Source organism: Thalassophryne amazonica, chromosome 7 (assembly GCF_902500255.1).
Source record: "Thalassophryne amazonica chromosome 7, fThaAma1.1, whole genome shotgun sequence".
NCBI classification, from domain to species: domain Eukaryota; kingdom Metazoa; phylum Chordata; class Actinopteri; order Batrachoidiformes; family Batrachoididae; genus Thalassophryne; species Thalassophryne amazonica.
Window position 1 is genome coordinate 12,130,331 of NC_047109.1, and position 23,583 is coordinate 12,153,913.

Below are 23,583 nucleotides of genomic sequence, written 5' to 3' on the forward strand. Positions count from 1 at the left end.
CCTGAACTCCCATGGTGCATTGCAGCACAGCATCCATTGTTTATTGGTTAGCTAAAATTGCTCATTTCTCCAAAAATATTTGTCCTGTCAACTTTCCATTTTTGCATCCTTGACCCAAAATACATTAGCATGCCATACGGAAAACGTCAGCTCTCCCTGGTTTTTGCATGATCGAAGCCATACACACGCGCGCACACGCACAGGCCTCTTGGGATTTACAATATAGATTATTCTCTAACTGCTTTTGTCATTCATGGTGGTGCTGACAAAAATCCGTCCTGGTTGAATTTAGTTTTCTTATTTCTAATAATTTAAAACATTGATTCAGTTCATACATTCAGGACCTTGTATCTGCCACCACACACAATGCAGCACGATACAGGTGTCATTCCTAGTTTCCTTCCAGCTCACTTGCCATTTCCACACCCAGCAATCCACAAACCATAAATAGCAAGTACATGTTCATTTGTGTATCTGTGGGTGTACTGGTCTTAAAATGTGGTGTGGTCAGACCCAGTGCTGGTGGAATGCTGTCATAAGGAGGCAAAAAACAATTACGCCCTAACCCATCAAAAACCAGATCCTAAAGCCAAGCAGGGAGTTGCTCTGGTATTTATGGGGTGCAATATTCAGACTCACCTTGTATTAGCAGGTTCATGATGCACTTGCACTCTGCCTTTATTCAAAACAAAACTGAACTGATAAGATGAAATAAAAATGATCACTAATAGAAAAATGCAAAACATCACCTTACTGCTTCATTGCTTCACCTCAGGGAGCATTGGTGGCCATTAGTGCACTCTAGCACTGGACATTATCTCACTTAAATCAGGAATCTGTGTCATGGAACACAGAGGCGTGGCATGGACAACTGACTGACACAAATGCAGACTCACAGACTGTGGCATAGAAGTAATCAAAAAAGGCATTATCTTGAAATGAATGAATGAATAAGTTTTATTCAGTACGCACATAAACAAAATATCAACATAAAAATCTCTTACTAACAAAACAAATAAAAAAAATAGAAGAAAATATAACAATAACTCAAATGATTTCCCAGTTAGGTGCGGCTGAAAGGGCATGGGCTGAAGCAAAAGCTTATAAATGCCCATCCCCTACACCAGTTACTATACACATTTAAATACACTCAAAACAAGGTAACAATCAGAAAAATAATGTAACTGAACAGAACAATCAGTAATATGATGTGCAAATAAACAAAAAAGAACCACAAAAACAGTTAGCCTAATATAGCATACTATAGTAAGAAATTACATTGTTTTTATAAAGTCTTTTAACACCTACCAATGTACCTGATGATTTAATACTATCAGAACAATTATTCCAGATTTTAACACCTTTTACAGAAATACAATGACTTTTAACAGTAGTTTGAATCTTTCTTCTCTCAAATATCAGTGTTCCTCACAAATGATAATGGACTCCTTCATTTTAAACAACTCTTGAACGTATAGAGGTAAACGTTTATTTTTAACTTTGTACATGGTCTGTATCATAAAATAATCCACCAAATCTTGAAATTTCAAAATATGCAGACAGGCAAACAATTGGTTTGTTGGTTCGTAATATGTTTTTTTTTTTTTGTTTACTTATAACTCTTATAGCTTTCTTTTGTAACAGAAAAACTGAATTTGTTTTTGTTTTATATGTGTTTCCCCAAACCTCAATTCAATAGGTCATATATGGGACAAGTAATGAATGATATAGCATGACCATCGAATATTGTGGGAGAAAATATTATGCTTTATCTAAAATTGAAATAACTTTTGAAATTTTGGATTTAACATAATTTATGTGAGTTTTCCAACTTAATTTATCATCAATAAAAATGCCAGGAAATGTAGTTTCAGATACAATTTCAGTTTCAATATTGTTCAATGATAAGCTTCTATTTAAATTCCTCGGTTTATTTCCAAATATCATACACTTTGTCTTACCAAAATGAAGTGACAATTTATTAGAATCAAACCAATATTTAAAATTTAGTAATTCCCTCTCCATCATTTCCAAACGTTGTCCCCTCTACCGAACACAGTCGTGTCATCAGCAAACAAAATACAGCGCACAGAGTTTGACACCAAACTTATATCAATAACATACAACAAAAACAGCAATGGCCCACGGACTGTCCCTTGGAGCAACCCACATGTAATCCTCAATAATTCTGAATTTGTCCCTCCAAAATGGACATACTGATACCTATTAGATAAATAACTAGCCAGAGGTTCAGGCAGAGGTTTGGTATACAGTTTGACAAATAGCCAGGTGGACGTGAGGTAGAGGCGTGGTCCAAAAAACATGCAAAGTTCAAAAACAGAGACAAGTTCAAAGGCTGAGACAAGAGCAAGGTCCAAAACCAAAGCGGGTGTCGTCAACCGAACGGTGCCCCCTAAAAATTAGTCCACCCTGCCTTCACTGCGCATGCATCATTTCAGACCACAGCAGGACGTCTGAGACCGACTCTCTACACCCAAAATGATCAAAGGGAATAATGTGATTATTAACCATCAGATGACAAAGTAAAACCTGTTAAATCACTCTAAAGTCAGTTTTAAGAAGAAACAAGGCTGTTTTAAGCAGAAACGAGGCGATAATCGGTGAATCATTACTGGCGCTCCAAAATGACATAGGCACAGCAGCAGCACATCAGTCTCAGACGTGATGCTGTGGCGCTCTGAACGGTCCCCCATCTTTTATTCTGAAATAATGCTGAATTTATGTGGAAATGATTGTTGTACAAAACCTTCAGATATCTGTCACTGAGATAGATGATGACTGGAGTGCAGGTTTAAGCAGAAACAAGGTGATAATCAGTGAACCGTGGGTGACGCACAGAAATGATGCATGTGCAGAGAAGGCAGGGCAGACCGATTTTTAGGGGGGACCGTTCGGTTGGCAACACTGGTTCAAACATGGCTAGGCATAAGAACAATGACGGAACTAACAAATCAAATCAAATCTATTTTATTTATATAGCGCCAAATCACAACAAACAGTTGCCCCAAGGCGCTTTATATTGTAAGGCAAAAGCCATACAGTAATTACGGGAAAACCCCAACGGTCAAAACGACCCCCTGTGAGCAAGCACTTGGCGACAGTGGGAAGGAAAAACTCCCTTTTAACAGGAAGAAACCTCCAGCAGAACCAGGCTCAGAGAGAGGCAGTCTTCTGCTGGGACTGGTTGGGGCTGAGGGAGAGAACCAGGAAAAAGACATGCTGTGGAGGGGAGCAGAGATTAATCACTAATGATTAAATGCAGAGTGGTGCATACAGAGCAAAAAGAGAAAGAAACACTCAGTGCATCATGGGAACCCCCCAGCAGTCTAAGTCTATAGCAGCATAACTAAGGGATGGTTCAGGGTCACCTGATCCAGCCCTAACTGTACGAGGTCTATTAGAAAATAAACCGACACTTTTATTTTTTTTTAACTATATGGATTTGAATGACATGCGATTACACCAATCATGCTTGAACCCTCGTGCGCATGCGTGAGTTTTTTCACACGTGTCGGTGACGTCATTTCCCTGTGGGCAGGCCTTGAGTGAGATGTGGTCCCGCCCTCTCGGCTGAATTCCTTTGTTTCACACGCTGCTCGAGACGGCGCACGTTGCTTTATCAAAATTTTTTCTGGACCTGTGAGGAATATCCGAGTGGACACTTCGAGAAATTAAGCTGGTTTTCGGTGAAAAGTTTAACGGCTGATGAGAGATTATGGGGTGTTTTTGTCGGTGTAAGGACTTCCCACGGAGCGGGACGTCATGCAGCACTTCCAGGCGCCGTCGTCGGCCTTTTTCGACGTGAAAACATCCTAATTTAAGGCTTAATTCACCCAGGACGTCGTGAGAGAACAGAGAAGATTCAGAAGAGGCCGGCATGAGGACTTTATGCGGACATTCCACTGTTTAAGGACATTTTTTAATGAAAGACGTGCGCGCAAATTCGCAGAGTCATTTCCGTGACAACTCGGCAAATCTGTGTGCGCCGCTACAGGAAAAACACCTCCGTGTTGAAAACCATTTGTAAAATTCAGGCGGCTTTTGATGGCTTTCAACAAGTGAGTAACTGAGAAATTGTTTAACAGCTTGGGCATGTTCCAACTTGCCCGTTTTCCAATGGAGGTGTTTTTCCTGTCGCGACCCCCCGCGGTCGGGTCCAGCCCGACATGCGACTCTGCCCGCACGTTCTTTCATTACAAAATGTCTGTTAACAATGGAATATCCGAATAAACTCCTCATGCCGACTTCTTCTGAAAGTTCTCTGTTCTCTGACGACTTACTGGGTCAACAGAGCCTGAAATGTGGAAGTTTTCAACTTGAAACGGCGAGACGCTGCCACCTCGAAGCGCAGATCGCCATCAGGCGCCGTGGGCCGTCCTTACAGCGACACTACCAGACCAAAATCTCTCATCAGCCGTTAAAATTTTTACCGAAAACCAGCTGAATTTATCAAATGGTGTCCACTCAGTTGTGCCTTACAGTTTTGAAAAAATTTTGATCAAACAAAGCAGCAGTCTCTGAGCCATTCCTAAACAATGAAAAAATCGATGAGAGGGTGGACGACTCCTCACTCAAAGACTGCCCACAGGCGAATGACGTAACCGACAGGCGTGAAAAAACTCTCGCATGCCCACGAGGGTTCAAGCATGTCTGATGTAATCACATGTGATTCAAATCCATATGGTTTTTGAAAAAAATAATAAGGTCGGATACTTTTCTAATAGACCTCGTAAGCTTTAGCAAAAAGGAAAGTTTTAAGCCTAATCTTAAAAGTAGAGAGGGTGTCTGTCTCCCTGATCTGAATTGGCAGCTGGTTCCACAGGAGAGGAGCCTGAAAGCTGAAGGCTCTGCCTCCCATTCTACTCTTACAAACCCTAGGAACTACAAGTAAGCCTGCAGTCTGAGAGCGAAGCGCTCTATTGGGGTGATATGGTACTATGAGGTCCCTAAGATAAGATGGGACCTGATTATTCAAAACCTTCTAAGTAAGAAGAAGAATTTTAAATTCTATTCTAGAATTAACAGGAAGCCAATGAAGAGAGGCCAATATGGGTGAGATATGCTCTCTCCTTCTAGTCCCTGTCAGTACTCTAGCTGCAGCATTTTGAATTAACTGAAGGCTTTTCAGGGAACTTTTGGGACAACCTGATAATAATGAATTACAATAGTCCAGCCTAGAGGAAATAAATGCATGAATTAGTTTTTCAGCATCACTCTGAGACAAGACCTTTCTAATTTTAGAGATATTGCGCAAATGCAAAAAAGTAGTCCTACATATTTGTTTAATATGCGCATTGAATGACATATCCTGATCAAAAATTACTCCAAGATGGCGATGATAATTATACAAAGGATGGAACAAAAACAGAGCACAAGTCAAAAAGAACAATGAACTGGCAAATACATGGGTGAAAACAGATGGCATAAATAAACAGGTGTAGGTATAAATAATAGGTTATGGACAGCGAGACACAGGTGTGGGAGAGTGAGCAGGAAGAAGGTGTGGCAAACAAATGGGACATGACACACCCAGACCAAACCCTAAGCACAAGACAAGAGCGTGTAGTCAAACAAACACAAAGCAAATAGAACCTGAATGAATCATAAACCCAAACATGAATACAAAAAAATGCAAACATCCACACATGAAATAATTCCCCCCCCATGAAAGGAACAAAGGAACAAACTAGGAAAACAAAGGTAAGACCAGCAAAGAAATCATCTATACAAAACTCAGGTAGAACTCAACAAGTGACTAGAGTATAACAAACAGATAATCAAGGACCAGGGCCAAACAGGAAAACAATGAAAGGGAAAGAGGACACAGACAAGGGGCAGACCATGACAATCTGGCTCATTCTGGATCTTAAAGGAGATCACAGGCGACCCTCCCTGATAGCTTGATTTCACACGTCTAATTATGTGACATGTAAATTGCAAATATGAGTTGGACATGTCCCAACTGTACTTGCACACTTAGGACTGTTGATTGTCAAGATAGGACCCTAATTTAAGTAAATCCTATATAATCCGCGGGGCCCATTGGGGCCGGTGCTTATATCTGGAGTCCGAAGCAGCTGAAAGTCTGCAACTCCCCCAGGCCAGAGTGCCAGTTCAACTCAGGTTATTTTCCCAACCAAAGCTAGTACCCATTTATAGCTGAGCGGACTGAGACAATGCAGATGAATTGTCTTGTCCAAGGACACAGACAGGTAACACAAGCGGAATTAGAACCCATATTGTTAGCCCAGCTCCGTATAATCACTCATTCAGTCAGTCAGTCAGTCATGCGACACTTCACTTTTTTAGCTAGCTTGCTTCAGTTGCAGTGGCCTGACTCTGATCAAACGTGGTATATGCATTGCACAAGGTGACAGCAAGAAGCCTACTGACCGTGGGGTCAAAAGATGAAATGACACGGAGCCTACTTTAAAAATATCTTATGATCGCAATAACTTCTTTCCTAATTGGTAGACTATCTCCAAGCTTGGTATGTATGTTAGGCAGGGTGAGCCCAAGAAGCCTGTTGTCTTTGGGGTCAAATTGTCAAATGTCAATGTCACTGAAGCATGCCTTGTAAAAATCTTGGAAGTGCATTAACTTATTTTTTATATGAACTGCTGTCTATAAGCAAAAAATTTACGTCTAATCACAGAGATTGTCACCTTTAACCTTGTCCTGCAGGTAATCATCTGTGGACGGCAGGTGATGTGCAGCTACCTGACCCAGGACATTGAGCTGCGGGTTGTACAGCACTATGTGGGGCCTGACAGTCAGACGGTGGTTAGAGAGCACTGCGACTGTCTGGAGGCTGGAGCCAAGTTACCTTCTTATGTGCTGGAGGACGCAGAGATGACAGAGCTTTGTGTGCGTGCTCAAGGAGATGAAGAGTGGTCACAAGATGTTCAGCTGGAGAGTAGAGACAAAGACAGCAACAGCAGCAGCTGTATTGTACAGGTACAGACGCAGATAAATCGCAGATAAGTCTCAGGCTGATGATGACATTCATCAGCATTAAGCTGCCTGTAGCCACAATTTAGCCAATTTTCAATTTCAATTTATTTTCCTTTATATAGCGCCAAATCACAACAGAGTTGCCTCAGAGCGCTTCACACAGGTAAGGTCTAACCTTACCAACCCCCAGAGCAACAGTGGTAAGGAAAAATTCCCTCTGAGGAAGAAACCTCAAGCAGACCAGACTCAAAGGGGTGACTCTCTGCTTGGGCCATGCTACAAACATAAATTACAGAAACAATTCACAGAACAATTCACGGACGAATATACAAGAATTGCTGTTGGTGCACAGGACAGGAGGGTCACCAACACAAATACAACTCCCATCTCTGGATGGAGCTGCACCTTAAACAGAGAAAAAACAGAATCAGGCATCAGGGGGAGGTGATGGTCTAGTGGTTAAGGTGTTGGGTTTGAGTCCAGAAGATCATGAGTTCAAATCCCCACCTGACTGGAAAATCACTAAGGGCCCTTGGGCAAGGCCTTTAATCTCCTATTGCTCCCGGTGTGTAGTGAGCGCCTTGTATGGCAGCACCCTGACATTGGGGTAAATGTGAGGCATAATTGTAAAGCGCTTTGAGCGTCTGATGCAGATGGAAAAGTGCTATATAAATGCAGTCCATTTATCAGAAAGACAAAAAATACTGTATAATTTGCCAGCATTAATCAACAAGAAAAACAGAAGAAATACTAAGGTGATCGCCGGCCGCTAACCCTAAGTAAGCTTCACTAAAAGACCCAGAATTTAGGTTAAGTTGAGGCCGCGGCCCGCTCCAATTACTAATAACATGAATTAAAAGAGTTTATGTGCATGCTGAATAAAGTCTTTTTGGAACTTATTTTCAAAAAGACAGACTGAGCTGGTGCTTGTTCAGAACAATTTTCCATGCGAGTAGATGGCCATTTTACTAAAAAACCTTCCCAAGCTGAATGTCTCCAGTCTGGTTCCCTGTGTGGAGCCCTCGGGGTGAACTTGCGATTTTACCCTATGGTCACATTAGCTACAAATGAGGGGGACAAGCAGTTGGCGTTTGTCACTTAATGGTCCTTCCCGGGCGTGGCCACGTAGTGATTACGTGCCCTTAATGTAAACAGTGACAGATTATAAAGGACAGAAAAACTCTTGATTTGACATTGATTTGTTTTTTTCGTAAATAAGCTGTTTTGGAGCGTTTTCTGGCATCTTGGTTTATTTTGTGCGTGCGAGCAGTTAACTGACATCAGGCTGTCTTTTTACTTGGATTGGCAGTCACCATGTCACATCATTCAGCATTTGCATAAAATAGACTTATCTATTTTTGCGCCGCCTAGCTAGCGGCATAGTGGGTGTTGTCTCTTGTCACTGCAAAATGGGCGTTTAGGCAGGCAGGTTGTCGCTTTGCTTCTGTTGCTCTGGGGTTTGGTAAGGTTAGACCTTACTTGTGTGAAGCGCCTTTAGGCAACTTTTTTGTGATTTGGTGCTATATAAATATAATGAAATGAAAATAAACTGAAATTGTATCTTAAACAGAGATATCGTTTGGCTATATGAATAAATTCTGAGTGATACTACATTTCTAATTGTAGAATTAAACATGACAATGTTGACATAATTTACAACTTGTCCAGGTCTGTACTACAGATCTGGACAAGTTGTAAATTATGTTTGTACCTACCTACTAAAAAACTCAAACAGAAAAATTGACGAATACAGACAGTTCTCTTCAATTACTCATACGAGGCACTTACAAACAAATCTGTTAATGCGAGTGGTTTGTGCACGATGCCTGTTGTGTCTCAATTGTGGGAGCGATCACTCTGCAGAACTTAGTGAGGCCACAGAGATTTGACTTGGATTACTTTATTGGTTTGACGTCTTTTCGGTTTCCTTATGGCTGTTGAACCGAGTGGACCGTTCTGTTCAGCATGCACTCATTTTTCGACACTGATGAGAGGTGCTCATATTTCTGTTGACCCATGACTCATATGAATTGCTGAACTGATTCATAAATGAGTGAATTACATGGGTGTGGAAAATTGGTGTTCTGACACTAATTATCAATGAATTACATGTACTTCAGCATTGGAGGTTTAATTCATGCATCCTTTGTTGGGCTGCACAGTGCAGAGAGAAGTTTTGATAATCTGCTCTATGTGTCAGTTTGCATAACTCAAAAACTAGTGACAGTTTCATGAGGTAGGGAGTCAGAGTCTTCCTGAAAATCCTCCAGTTGGGGTGGATTGCAAAGTTTTTGAATGAGCTCTTTAGCATGTACAACCCCAAATCAGAAAAAGTTTGGACGATATGGAAAATGAAAATGGGGGAAACAAATATCTTGGATTTACTTGACTTCTTTTTCTTTGCAGACAGTGCAAACCCTAAATATTTTATTTTTTGTGTGATTAACTTCATTTTCATTTGTTAATAAACATCCATTCCTGCATTTAAGGACTGCAACACATTCCAAAAAAAACAAAAAAAAAAATGTTGGGTCGAGGGCAATTTATTCTAAATCTAAGGATTAAATCATCACTGTTACAGCCAGTTTGCAAAAATTGAGTGACCATGCTGGAAGTAGACTAGTGAGGGAAGCCACCAAGACATCTGTGGCAGCTCTGAAGGAATTATAGGCTTCTGTGAATGTAAGTGGAAAAACCTGGAATAGCGGAACATTTTTCTGTTGCATCTACATTGACAGCGTCATGCTTTAGTGGTGGCTTCCCTCACTGGTCACTGGATTTTTGAAAACTGCCTACGTGACTCAGATTCAGTGTACTGTGCCATACCGTTTGTATTTCTTAATGATAGATGTAAATGAAGTCCAAGACATATTCAGCGAGCTGGATTGAGAGAGGTGTAGCAAGACTATTCCACAGAGCGCCGTTCCTTTCCGTTTAATCCTGAATAACAAATTGAGGCATGTTTTGAAGCATCATACTAACTTCTTCTTCGATCTTTGTCAGTCTTGAACAAACTCTGTATCCGCAGTAGTTAGCAAGTTATCATTGGTACCAGATTTGAAATCTAGATCCAATTTTCAAACTCTTCAAAAATTTGATCCCGATCCTCAAACTCTTTGAGGGTACCTTGTATCTTCAGGGTATTTGTAGTCTTAATGGCTGCAATCACTTTCAAACTTCTTTAAACGGGGTATTCGTAGTGACTGTATGGCTTCAAACTTGTTTGATCGTGCTCCTTCTGGGTAAAAAGTTGAAGATGAAGCAGTGTTTGTTGCGGTTCTGGCCAAGGGCGCAGCTCCTTTCTTTCATTTTTGGGCGGGTTGCCAAGTCTGCACTTTATAAGCCAGCCAGTTGCCAGGTCTGTACTTCATAAAACAGCCTGTTATGAGGCAAACCGGATTAAGCCGTTTCATCCTGTTGGTACACTTTTTTGGATCGTGGGTGATCGTAATAGAACGGCACCTTGTGGAAAAGAAGGAAGCCATCAAAATGGAATTGAAAAATCCTTCCCTCAACTTGGGGTAGGTCTGAGAGAGAATTGTTCCACCCATGCATTCCTTACATTGCTCCCTCAGGAGATTAAGGATATTTCAGACATCCACCTGGGACCCCACACGCAACAACCTTGGAGATTAATAGGTTTTAATGACTCCAAAGAGAAACTGTTATGATCTCTATTACTGAAAAGATTGAGTTTGTTGGTTTTATAGTAGAGACTACATACTGGACATAGTACCACACAATCTTACCTCTTCAAACTGAAGAAGCCATTTGGATGAGTGGTGAAAGATCTTGAAGACTGACAAGAAGACCAGATGCTATAGGGTAAACTTTTACATACGTCAATCTAAAAAGAATGACTGGCAGTTACAGATTTCCTTCTGCGCTTGAAGTAACACAAGTCTTTTAACAAGAGGACTGAAGGTGGTCTGTAAATCCAACTTGATGAATGAATCAGTCCCTCATAAAAGTGAATTTTATTATATTTTTTATGTACTTTTCTTGGCTCCCAAGCATAACCATAATTCCGTCACTAAATTTGTTGGTGGACAGAGAGGCACACTCCTCTAGGCTGCCGTAGCTCCATTATGGAGACCCAAAAGTTGATATCACGCACGCTCATATCACACACACCACCATAACCACCGCTGTATCCATGCACATGTGTTCGGAACCGGTTACCGGACCACCAACTGTGACAGGATCCTCTCTCTTTCCTCCATCTCCTGGGTGGCCGCAATGCCAGAGCTTGTATGTTCCTTCTCTCTACTGCAGAACAGATTGAGATATTCCACTCAGATAGGCTTTCAAAGACCTTCCATTCTCCGACCCATAACCCAACCATGTTGAGAGGCAGAAAATACAGTTTATGCTTTTTCATAACAAGGCTAACCACACACAGGAAACACTATCTGATACGTGGGCACAAGGACAGGCTTTGAAGGCACTTTCACGCTGCTGGATTAGTGCCAGATGAATAGTCTTCTCTTCTAACCCTTGTGTTTTTGCTCTTACCTACTTGGCCCAGTGGACTTTTGTTGCACCCTTTGTTATTTCTGTACCTCTCCATCTCATCTATCCATCAATGTTAACACTTACTTTTAGCAGGACAAAATAAAATCAAAAGGTTTTTGATTTCAGCATCTCTATAACCCCAGATATGCTATTAAGGTCTCTGAAAAATGAAAGAAAATGATCTTACCACTCAAAAATACAAGCAAACAAGCAAACAAACAAAACAAAAAAAACTAATTGCTTGTTTTGGTTATTTCAAAATGTGCACCCACATAGGTCAACCACTTCCTCTTTCATTGTTACATGTGCCAGCTGGTTATTTCTCCAATTGTGTGCACTTTGACTCAGAAACGATGGACACATTCTCAGCCAAATTTTGGAGGAAGATTGGGAAAAACTGACAGAATTTTTCATATGATCTGGATCTTACTCCATTTCTTTTCTCTCACCTGGGTTTTAAAAAGTATGGCCTTTTACTGTAACAAAAATCTGTATTCACTAAGTCCATAGAAAGATGCACTGAGTTGAGATGCCATCTGAATCCAAACAGTCCCAAGATATATTCAGGTTTGGTCTTTAGTTAGGAATCAAAAGTCAGACTGCACTCGCGTCAGACGGTGGGAGGAACCGTACTGGTTCTGACCCTGCACTGCACTATTTTCCGACAGAGGCTTGGTGGAATCAGCCACAAGTTTCTGAGTCTTGTACCCTTGCTGGACGCTCAGTAGAGTAATACGGAAGGTTTATGTTTTTAGGTTCAGTCCAAGTCAGGTCTTGGAGCATGCGCTGGTTCTTGGATTCTGGATGGCAACCACCCAGGCAGTAACCACCTATCTGTTGTGCCCAAGTGAAACATGGGCATGTCCTTGGCCATCTTCAAGTCTTTGGGTTCCTCAGCACTGAAGCGCCTGCGTGCTGGATCATTCACGGAGGAACTCACCACATGGCCAAAATATTGTGGCTGATGTTCCCTCACAATGCAAATGATACTCCCTAAGTAACTGCTCGTTTTACACAAAATCATTTCAGTGATAACCAAAGTTCCTCCAAAGAAACCAAGATTTTGGAAAGACCCATGAAAGTGTAATGTTGTTCCAATGGTCACTGCGGATTCAAAACCAAATCTCCTGTGTACTGCTGCTGGTGGGAGGATAGTAGGGTCAAGAGACCCTCAAGTCTTGTGGTTAAAGAAAGAGTAGTTCTGACCAACTATATGAGGAAAGTGGTATTAATGAAAGTCTTTGTTTAGGGGGACAGTGATTCAGATAATCTATATGCAGAATTATGGAAAAAGTTATGAAGCAGGTTTTGAGCAATAAATTGAGAAGTGTGCAAAATGTATTTTTCTTATTATTTATTTATTTATTTAGGTCCTTTTGAGGACCAAAAAATGATTCTAGGACAATAACATGTTTCTTGCCTGCAGGCATTTTCCAAAAGAATCGTTATGTAAAATTAGAGGAAAATGTTATTGAGCAAATTTTCTGAAGTATATTGAACACTGTTAAAAATTGCACTTTGTGGCCTACTGTTACAGCCCTGAGGGCGTGCAGCGATTCAGTTAGAAAGCCCAACTTGTCATGACCAGGACTAAAAATCACTTTGACTCACAGATGTGGCTTTTCATTCTAATTCTGTTAGCACACCACAAAACAAAGCCATTTATTTTAACCCATATGGAAACAGTGTGAACGTGAGGTGATGTGTTCATTGTACCGAGACCCTATTCTGTTATTTACACCCCTTTGCTGTCAGCGTCTAGACATCGTGCTGCTCCAGAGACATCGTGCTGCTCCAGCTTCTGTTTGTGGGTTTGAAGATCTCTGACTTCAGTCCACGCTCCCCTCTTACCTCTACTGCTGAGAATGGTTATTTGTTCTAGACATTTGGCTCTTAATAAGAGAACTTGTTGGGAAAGTGTAGTGACACGGACCCACAACAGGGGGCGTAAATGAACGGACAATGGAAGGAGTCAAATTATAACACTTTACTGTTGTGAATGTCACAACCAAACACAGCAGATTCAGAATGTGCAACAGTCAATTAATAAAGGTGTCGTGTGGGCAGGCTCGACGATAGGAGACGCCCGTCTGGAAACGAACCGGAACCACACGATTTCCACCGCCACCTGAACCCGAGGAATACTGGAGCCGCCAAGTCCCGGAGTCCCCAGGTGGCCACCTTCCTGGCGTGTCGGATCTGGTACTGCTGGCAGAAAGCAAAAGACAGTCAAAGAGTGGGTGTGTGAACACCCAGTAACAATGGTGGGAATGCCACCTCCACCTCTCACTAAACACGTTGCAGTGGTCTCAGATGAAAAGGAGCGCCGTCTTGCACAGCCTCCGCAAAAACGACCGGTTCTCCTGCAAACACTCACAATAACAGATTTATAAATCACAAAAGGCTGAGCGTATTACCTCCAGATGAAGATGATATCTTGGCAGTTTGGTGGAGGTGTCTTCCTGCTTTTATACCAGATGTGATAATTAGTGACAGCTGTCACGGATGATGGGAGACAGCTGTCACCACGGCTTGTTCCTGAGGCGGCAGTGCCCTCTCGTGCCTGAAGCCCGCACTTCAGGCAGGGCGCCTTCTGGTGGTGGGCCAGCAGTACCTCCTCTTCAGCGGCCCACACAACAGAACTGTTTGGACTGGTATCTGAGTCTCACTCGCTCGTTTCCTCCTTTCTTTCTTTTACACTCGATGCCACACGTTTTCACTCATCTGTCTTGTTGTAGTTAATGTTCTTCTTTATTTATTGTTTTTTGTCCTCTGGTATCTCACATGTAAACCTGTTCCACACTCTGATTTCCTCCCCAGTCCGTGTCGTGTGTGTGTCTTTTGTCTCAGCTAACGCTTGAGTCTCCGTATCAGTCATCCATCTGAAGCAGCTCCTCTTCCATATCTCAGCCTCTTCCTCCCTCACGCTTCTTTTCACTATGTTTTTTTTTCTTGCCCTCGTCCTTTACTTTTGACAAAGTGCAGGTGGGTCGTGATGACCTTATCTGAGTGGTAACTGATTTTGGTGGATGAAGGCTATAACATATCTGCTTGCCAAAGTTTCACTCCCTCCTTTCAAGAAGATTGTTTTGTAAAGTATAGTGTATTAAAACTGAACTCTGAGTCCATGGGCCAAGCAGCTATTCAGGACCACTTCAATCAATCAATCAATCAATTTTTTTATATAGCGCCAAATCACAACAAACAGTTGCCCCAAGGCGCTTTATATTGTAAGGCAAGGCCATACAATAATTATGTAAAACCCCAACGGTCAAAACGACCCCCTGTGAGCAAGCACTTGGCTACAGTGGGAAGGAAAAACTCCCTTTTAACAGGAAGAAACCTCCAGCAGAACCAGGCTCAGGGAGGGGCAGTCTTCTGCTGGGACTGGTTGGGGCTGAGGGAGAGAACCAGGAAAAAGACATGCTGTGGAGGGGAGCAGAGATCGATCACTAATGATTAAATGCAGAGTGGTGCATACAGAGCAAAAAGAGAAAGAAACAGTGCATCATGGGAACCCCCCAGCAGTCTACGTCTATAGCAGCATAACTAAGGGATGGTTCAGGGTCACCTGATCCAGCCCTAACTATAAGCTTTAGCAAAAAGGAAAGTTTTAAGCCTAATCTTAAAAGTAGAGAGGGTGTCTGTCTCCCTGATCTGAATTGGGAGCTGGTTCCACAGGAGAGGAGCCTGAAAGCTGAAGGCTCTGCCTCCCATTCTACTCTTACAAACCCTAGGAACTACAAGTAAGCCTGCAGTCTGAGAGCGAAGCGCTCTATTGGGGTGATATGGTACTACGAGGTCCCTAAGATAAGATGGGACCTGATTATTCAAAACCTTATAAGTAAGAAGAAGAATTTTAAATTCTATTCTAGAATTAACAGGAAGCCAATGAAGAGAGGCCAATATGGGTGAGATATGCTCTCTCCTTCTAGTCCCCGTCAGTACTCTAGCTGCAGCATTTTGAATTAACTGAAGGCTTTTTAGGGAACTTTTAGGACAACCTTATAATAATGAATTACAATAGTCCAGCCTAGAGGAAATAAATGCATGAATTAGTTTTTCAGCATCACTCTGAGACAAGACCTTTCTGATTTTAGAGATATTGCGTAAATGCAAAAAAGCAGTCCTACATATTTGTTTAATATGCGCTTTGAATGACATATCCTGATCAAAAATGACTCCAAGATTTCTCACAGTATTACTAGAGGTCAGGGTAATGCCATCCAGAGTAAGGATCTGGTTAGACACCATGTTTCTAAGATTTGTGGGGCCAAGTACAATAACTTCAGTTTTATCTGAGTTTAAAAGCAGGAAATTAGAGGTCATCCATGTCTTTATGTCTGTAAGACAATCCTGCAGTTTAGCTAATTGGTGTGTGTCCTCTGGCTTCATGGATAGATAAAACTGGGTATCATCTGCGTAACAATGAAAATTTAAGCAATACCGTCTAATAATACTGCCTAAGGGAAGCATGTATAAAGTGAATAAAATTGGTTCTAGCACAGAACCTTGTGGAACTCCATAATTAACTTTAGTCTGTGAAGAAGATTCCCCATTTACATGAACAAATTGTAATCTATTAGACAAATATGATTCAAACCACCGCAGCGCAGTGCCTTTAATACCTATGGCATGCTCTAATCTCTGTAATAAAATTTTATGGTCAACAGTATCAAAAGCAGCACTGAGGTCTAACAGAACAAGCACAGAGATGAGTCCACTGTCCGAGGCCATAAGAAGATCATTTGTAACCTTCACTAATGCTGTTTCTGTACTATGATGAATTCTAAAACCTGACTGAAACTCTTCAAATAGACCATTCCTCTGCAGATGATCAGTTAGCTGTTTTACAACTACCCTTTCAAGAATTTTTGAGAGAAAAGGAAGGTTGGAGATTGGCCTATAATTAGCTAAGATAGCTGGGTCAAGTGATGGCTTTTTAAGTAATGGTTTAATTACTGCCACCTTAAAAGCCTGTGGTACATAGCCAACTAACAAAGATAGATTGATCATATTTAAGATCGAAGCATTAAATAATGGTAGGGCTTCCTTGAGCAGCCTGGTAGGAATGGGGTCTAATAAACGTGTTGATGGTTTGGATGAAGTAACTAATGAAAATAACTCAGACAGAACAATCGGAGAGAAAGAGTCTAACCAAATACCGGCATCACTGAAAGCAGCCAAAGATAACGATACGTCTTTGGGATGGTTATGAGTAATTTTTTCTCTAATAGTTAAAATTTTGTTAGCAAAGAAAGTCATGAAGTCATTACTAGTTAAAGTTAATGGAATACTCAGCTCAATAGAGCTCTGACTCTTTGTCAGCCTGGCTACAGTGCTGAAAAGAAACCTGGGGTTGTTCTTATTTTCTTCAATTAGTGATGAGTAGAAAGATGTCCTAGCTTTACGGAGGGCTTTTTTATAGAGCAACAGACTCTTTTTCCAGGCTAAGTGAAGATCTTCTAAATTAGTGAGATGCCATTTCCTCTCCAACTTACGGGTTATCTGCTTTAAGCTACGAGTTTGTGAGTTATACCACGGAGTCAGACACTTCTGATTTAAAGCTCTCTTTTTCAGAGGAGCTACAGCATCCAAAGTTGTCTTCAATGAGGATGTAAAACTATTGACGAGATACTCTATCTCCCTTACAGAGTTTAGGTAGCTACTCTGCACTGTGTTGGTATATGGCATTAGAGAACATAAAGAAGGAATCATATCCTTAAACCTAGTTACAGCGCTTTCTGAAAGACTTCTAGTGTAATGAAACTTATTCCCCACTGCTGGGTAGTCCATCAGAGTAAATGTAAATGTTATTAAGAAATGATCAGACAGAAGGGAGTTTTCAGGGAATACTGTTAAGTCTTCTATTTCCATACCATAAGTCAGAACAAGATCTAAGATATGATTAAAGTGGTGGGTGGACTCATTTACTTTTTGAGCAAAGCCAATAGAGTCTAATAATAGATTAAATGCAGTGTTGAGGCTGTCATTCTCAGCATCTGTGTGGATGTTAAAATCGCCCACTATAATTATCTTATCTGAGCTAAGCACTAAGTCAGACAAAAGGTCTGAAAATTCACAGAGAAACTCACAGTAACGACCAGGTGGACGATAGATAATAACAAATAAAACTGGTTTTTGGGACTTCCAATTTGGATGGACAAGACTAAGAGACAAGCTTTCAAATGAATTAAAGCTCTGTCTGGGTTTTTGATTAATTAATAAGCTGGAATGGAAGATTGCTGCTAATCCTCCGCCCCGGCCCGTGCTACGAGCATTCTGACAGTTAGTGTGACTCGGGGGTGTTGACTCATTTAAACTAACATATTCATCCTGCTGTAACCAGGTTTCTGTTAGGCAGAATAAATCAATATGTTGATCAATTATTATATATTTTACCAACAGGGACTTAGAAGAGAGAGACCTAATGTTTAATAGACCACATTTAACTGTTTTAGTCTGTGGTGCAGTTGAAGGTGCTATATTATTTTTTCTTTTTGAATTTTTATGCTTAAATAGATTTTTGCTGGTTATTGGTAGTCTGGGAGCAGGCACCGTCTCTACGGGGATGGGGTAATGAGGGGATGGCAGGGGGAGAGAAGCTGCAGAGAGGTGTGTAAGACTACAACTCTGCTTCCTGGTCCCAACCCTGGATAGTCACGGTTTGGAAGATTTAAGAAAATTGGCCAGATTTCTAGAAATGAGAGCTGCTCCATCCAAAGTGGGATGGATGCCGTCTCTCCTAACAAGACCAGGTTTTCCCCAGAAGCTTTGCCAATTATCTATGAAGCCCACCTCATTTTTTGGACACCACTCAGACAGCCAGCAATTCAAGGAGAATATGCGGCTAAACATGTCACTCCCGGTCTGATTGGGGAGGGGCCCAGAGAAAACTACAGAGTCCGACATTGTTTTTGCAAAGTTACACACCGATTTAATGTTAATTTTAGTGACCTCCGATTGGCGTAACCGGGTGTCATTACTGCCGACGTGAATTACAATCTTACCAAATTTACGCTTAGCCTTAGCCAGCAGTTTCAAATTTCCTTCAATGTCGCCTGCTCTGGCCCCCGGAAGACAATTGACTATGGTTGCTGGTGTCGCTAACTTCACATTTCTCAAAACAGAGTCGCCAATAACCAGAGTTTGATCCTCGGCGGGTGTGTCGTCGAGCGGGGAAAAACGGTTAGAGATGTGAACGGGTTGGCGGTGTACACGGGGCTTCTGTTTAGGGCTACGCTTCCTCCTCACAGTCACCCAGTCAGCCTGCTTTCCCGGCTGCTCGGGATCTGCCAGGGGGGAACTAACGGTGGCTAAGCTACCTTGGTCCGCACCGACTACAGGGGCCTGGCTAGCTGTAGAATTTTCCACGGTGCGGAACCGAGTCTCCAATTCGCCCAGCCTGGCCTCCAAAGCTACGAATAAGCTACACTTATTACAAGTACCGTTACTGCTAAAGGAGGCCGAGGAATAACTAAACATTTCACACCCAGAGCAGAAAAGTGCGGGAGAGACAGGAGAAGCCGCCATGCTAAATCGGCTAAGAGCTAGTAGCTACGCTAAGCTAGCGGATTCCTAAAAACACCCAAAGTGAATAATGTGTAAATAATTTAGAGGTGATTCAGCAGAAGGAGTGCTTTAGTTAAGGCACGTAAAGATTACACTGGGAAACAAATCGTAATCTAGATAACTAGATCAATCTAACTGCGCAGATTAAACAGCTAACAGATACAGAAAAACACCGCTGTGCTCCGGAACAGGAAGTGATACAATACCGCAGTGAGAGCCAACCACCAGTAGAGGCAAGCAAGACCACTTGTTGGTACTAAACCACACATATATCATGGCCTTTACAACAAATATGGTGACCGGCACAGGGTGGCAGCTACAGCCAGGTAGAGTTCAATGAAGGTTCAGTGAAGGTATTTGGACTATGCATGACTCAAAATTATTGGGTAGAAACAACAATAAATAAATAAATAAATATGATAAAATTCAATTTCAGTTTGTACAGGGGTCAAGTGCTAAAGTTGCCCCCATTTTGGTTAAAAGTGATGAAATTATTAGTTGAGCTAATCCGATTTTAAAAAGGAATAGTTTGCACCATCTGTTATGCTTAGTTTTCACCTTATGGGATAACATACGTATATGTCATAGAATCCAATGGATGTTGACCTTGTTGGCACATTACTTTGGAGACCAAACACAGTCAAAACTGTTCCATTTACTAATACTATAAGCTCAACCAATAATTTGTATCACTTTTTACCACAATTGGAGCAACTTTAACTTTTGACCTCTGGACAAAGAAATGTACTTTTATCCCCTTTTTTGCTGTTTTACCTCATAACTCCATAATATTCAGTTACACATAGATAGTCCAAACAACACCTTTTTGGAATATTTATGATCAGACAAATAATGTGGTGTACTTATCAAATTTTTAAATGTTGATCCCAGTATGACCCTTCATTGAGCTCTAACTGGCTATAGCTGCCACCCTGCGATGGCCACTATACATCTTTGTGCAGACCATGGCACACTGAAGCTGGATTGGAATTGTCAGTTAGCCCCCTTAAATGGCACTGATTAGGTCTAAATTGGCGTCTGGCTCCTGGACTAGCTCTCTTTTCTCCAAAACACTGTCCCCCGGAGTACATGAAGTTCCCAGTTCCTCATAAACTAGACCACTTGTAATGTGCTTTGGCATCACAGAGCTTTAATGAGGAACGAGGGGTAAAGAGAACAAACACCAGTGACACATTAAGAGCATTCAGCCTTCAGTGGGCACATTCTGAGGCTGGCTGTGATTTAACTGTCTTTAATGGGGTATTATCTGGCACTAACGCTTTGTCAGTTGCTTTAGCTGATATTATGTTGCAGAGCTTTGGGGAGACTCAAAATTTAACTACTGGAAAAGGCTGACAAACAAAGTGTTTTAGAACAAAAGATGATCATATGGTTCTAATAGAAGCAGTACATATCCTGTCAGTGTGTGAGAAGCAACAAAGGCATTTATTTCAAATTAATTTTTTAAATAAATACAAATGTAGTATGTTTATGGTGTGTGCGTGTGTGTTCATCATGTTACACAGTATACAACAGTGAGCACGCAGTCCACTGGGCAATAGCAATTAAATCTCAAACTTATATAAACTCTCCAAAAAGACATTAAGTGTAAGATGACTAAGATGAGGACTATCGTTTGTTTTGTAAGGCAACATCACATTATGATATTTAGTCCTTGTGGTGCAGTTCTGTCACTGTTGAGAACCCCAGCAGCTGGAAATGTTCAAGGGGAACGCGACAGATATATGGTTAATTTTGAGAGGTGGGGATAGACCATTTGTCTGCCTGATGTGGTGAAAACCGCAAGATAGGACCTAGTCGGAATTAAGTTGACAAGTATCTCAGGCTCCGTTCAGCATCTCGTTCTGTCACACCATCCACTTGCTTGTCGTCTCTTGTCACATCCATGTGCATTTACTTTGGCCTTCCTCTTCTTGACCCCATCTTCAGTCACCTTCTCCTGTCATACTTGTATCATCTCTTGGCAAATACCCAACCCAAGTCCGTCTTGCGTCTCTCTCTCTCACAGCCCATCCTACCCACTCTGACTCTCTGATATTTATTCATTCATTCATTTTCTGTCACTTACCCAGGTCGTGGTGGCAGCAGAACAAGCTGCTTAGTCCACACTTCTCTATCAACAGTCAAGTCCTCTAACACTTTATGGGGAAACCAGAGCTGTGATAATATAATCCCTCCAGCTTGTCCTGGTCTGGGCGGCACGGTGGCTTCGTGGGTAGCACTGATGCCTCACAGCGAGAAGGTTTTGGGATCGCTTCCTACCCTTTCTGTGTGGAGTTTGCATGTTCTCCCCATGTTTGTTTGGATTCCCTCTGGGTGCTCTGGCTTCCTCCCACATCCCCCCCAACCCGTGACCCTTAATTGGAGTAAGTGGTTGAAAATGAGTGAGTGAGTGAGTGGATACAGTGTTGAGGAATGTTGGTTGAAATTTTGAATGAAAGTGAAGTTTATAACATGATAAGCAATTAATTATAGAGCTACAACAAGTGATCTCATATTTAAATTTTTCCCTATACACAAATGTTTTGACATTTCAAGTTACATCTTCCATCAGCATATAGATCAAGGGAAAATACATGTGACATTACACTGTTATTAATATGACAGGATGCCTAATGTGTGCACAGCACTGCGTGCACAGTGTGTAACTCAGTGCACAGGGGAACAATCCGTGCTTCTACGTGTTTTATGATGCAGAAAAACATGGGTGGACCATGAGGCACCTCAGTAGGGGAAAACGGGGAACCATCCAAGCTGTCTACAGTAAGGATGGGACTCTGTTAACCTCAACAGAGGATGTAATCTGCCACTGGAAGGAACACTTTGAGGAACTCCTGCATCAGACCGGAGCACCCTCCATAGTAGGGGCAGAGCTGGAAGCTGATGGAGGATTATCATCAATTTCCCTGGTGGAACTCACTGAGGTAGTCAAACAACTCTGCAGTGGCAAGGCCCCGGGGTTGATGAGATCTGTCCAGAAATGCTGAAGGCTCTGGGTGTCGACGTCTCTTCAACATTGCTTTGAGGTCTGGGACAGTGCCTAAGGAGTGGCAAACTGGGATGGTGGTCCCCATATTTAAAAACGGGGACCAGAGAGTGTGTGCCAATTACAGGGGCATCACACTACTCAGCCTCCCTGGTAAAGTCTACTCCAGGGTGCTGGGAATAAGGGTTCGACCGATAGTCGAACCTCTGATTGAAGAGGAACAATGAGGGTTCTGTCCTGGTCGTGGAACAACCAGACCACCTCTACACTCTTACAAGTATCCTGGAGGGTGCCTAGGAGTATGCCATCCAGTTTACATGTGTTTTGTGGACTTGGAGAAGGTGCATGATCGGGTACCCTGACAGATACTGTGGGAGTTGCTGCAGGAGTATGGAGTGAGGTGGTCCCTTCCCAAAGCCATCCAACCTCTGTACTCACAAAGTGAGAGCTGTGTTCGGGTTCTTGGCAGTAACTCGGACTCATTTCCGGTGGGGGTTGGCCTCCGCTGTGCCTTGTCACCAATTCTGTTTGTGATATTCATGGACAGGATATTGAGGTGTAGTTGGGGGAGGAGGGTTTCCAGTTTGGTGAGCTCAGGGTCTCATCACTGCTCTTTTGCAGATGATGTAGTCCTGTTGGCTTCATCGGCCGGTGAACTCTAACACTCACTGGATCAGTTTGCAGTCGAGTGTGAAGCGGCTTGTATGAGAATCAGCACCTCTAAATCTGAGGCCATGGTTCTCAGCAGGAAACTGATGGACTGCCTACTCTGGGTAGGGAATGCGGTTTTGCCCCAAGTGAAGGAGTTCAAGTACCTTGGGGTCTTGTTTATGAGTGAGGGGACAGTGGAGCGTGAGATTGGCCAAAGAATCGTAGTCCAGTCATTTTATGGAAAAAAAAAAAAAGGGGTCAACCCGGAACAAATTGCAACAGAAATGATTTTGGTGGCATTTGAACCCTCAAACTGTTTTATAAAACATACTAAAAGTCTAGAAAGATAAAAAATTGGGAACACTCCCAAAATCCAAGATGGCCGTCCAAAAACATGCGAAAATTTAGTTTTTCCAAAATAACTCAAAAATATCAATATTTAAGCACATCAAATCAATTTAATTTATATAGTGCCAAATCACAACAAACAGTTGCCCCAAGGCGCTTTATATTGTAAGGCAAAAGCCATACAATAATTACAGAAAAACCCCAACGGTCAAGCACATAAATGTATTGATCCTCCATGACCAGTAAAAAATCAAGGACTGAGATGTCGCCCGGTATGGCGGAGCCGGGGCCCCACCCTGGAGCCAGGCCTGGGGTTGGGGCTCGCGCACGAGCGCCTGGTGGTCGGGCCTTAGCCCATGGGGCCCAGCCGGGCTCAGCCCGAAAGAGCGACGTGGGTCCGCCCTCCTGTGGGTTCACCATCTGCAGAGGGGGCCATGGGGGTTGGGTGCAGAGAGGATTGGGTGGCGGTCGAGGGTGGGTGGCCCAGCGGCCCAGCAGCCCGGTCCATGCTCACA

General features: G+C 42.3%; 1 protein-coding gene across 1 annotated transcript in view; it reads left to right on the top strand.

Annotated features, from left to right (window-relative positions):
• Window positions 1-23,583, top strand: part of LOC117513625 (vacuolar protein sorting-associated protein 13B-like) — a 1,146,044-nt gene that overhangs the window by 1,008,342 nt on the left and 114,119 nt on the right. The window contains 1 exon segment of the mRNA XM_034173849.1: window positions 6,706-6,978. Coding sequence (XP_034029740.1) covers window positions 6,706-6,978 — 273 coding nt within the window.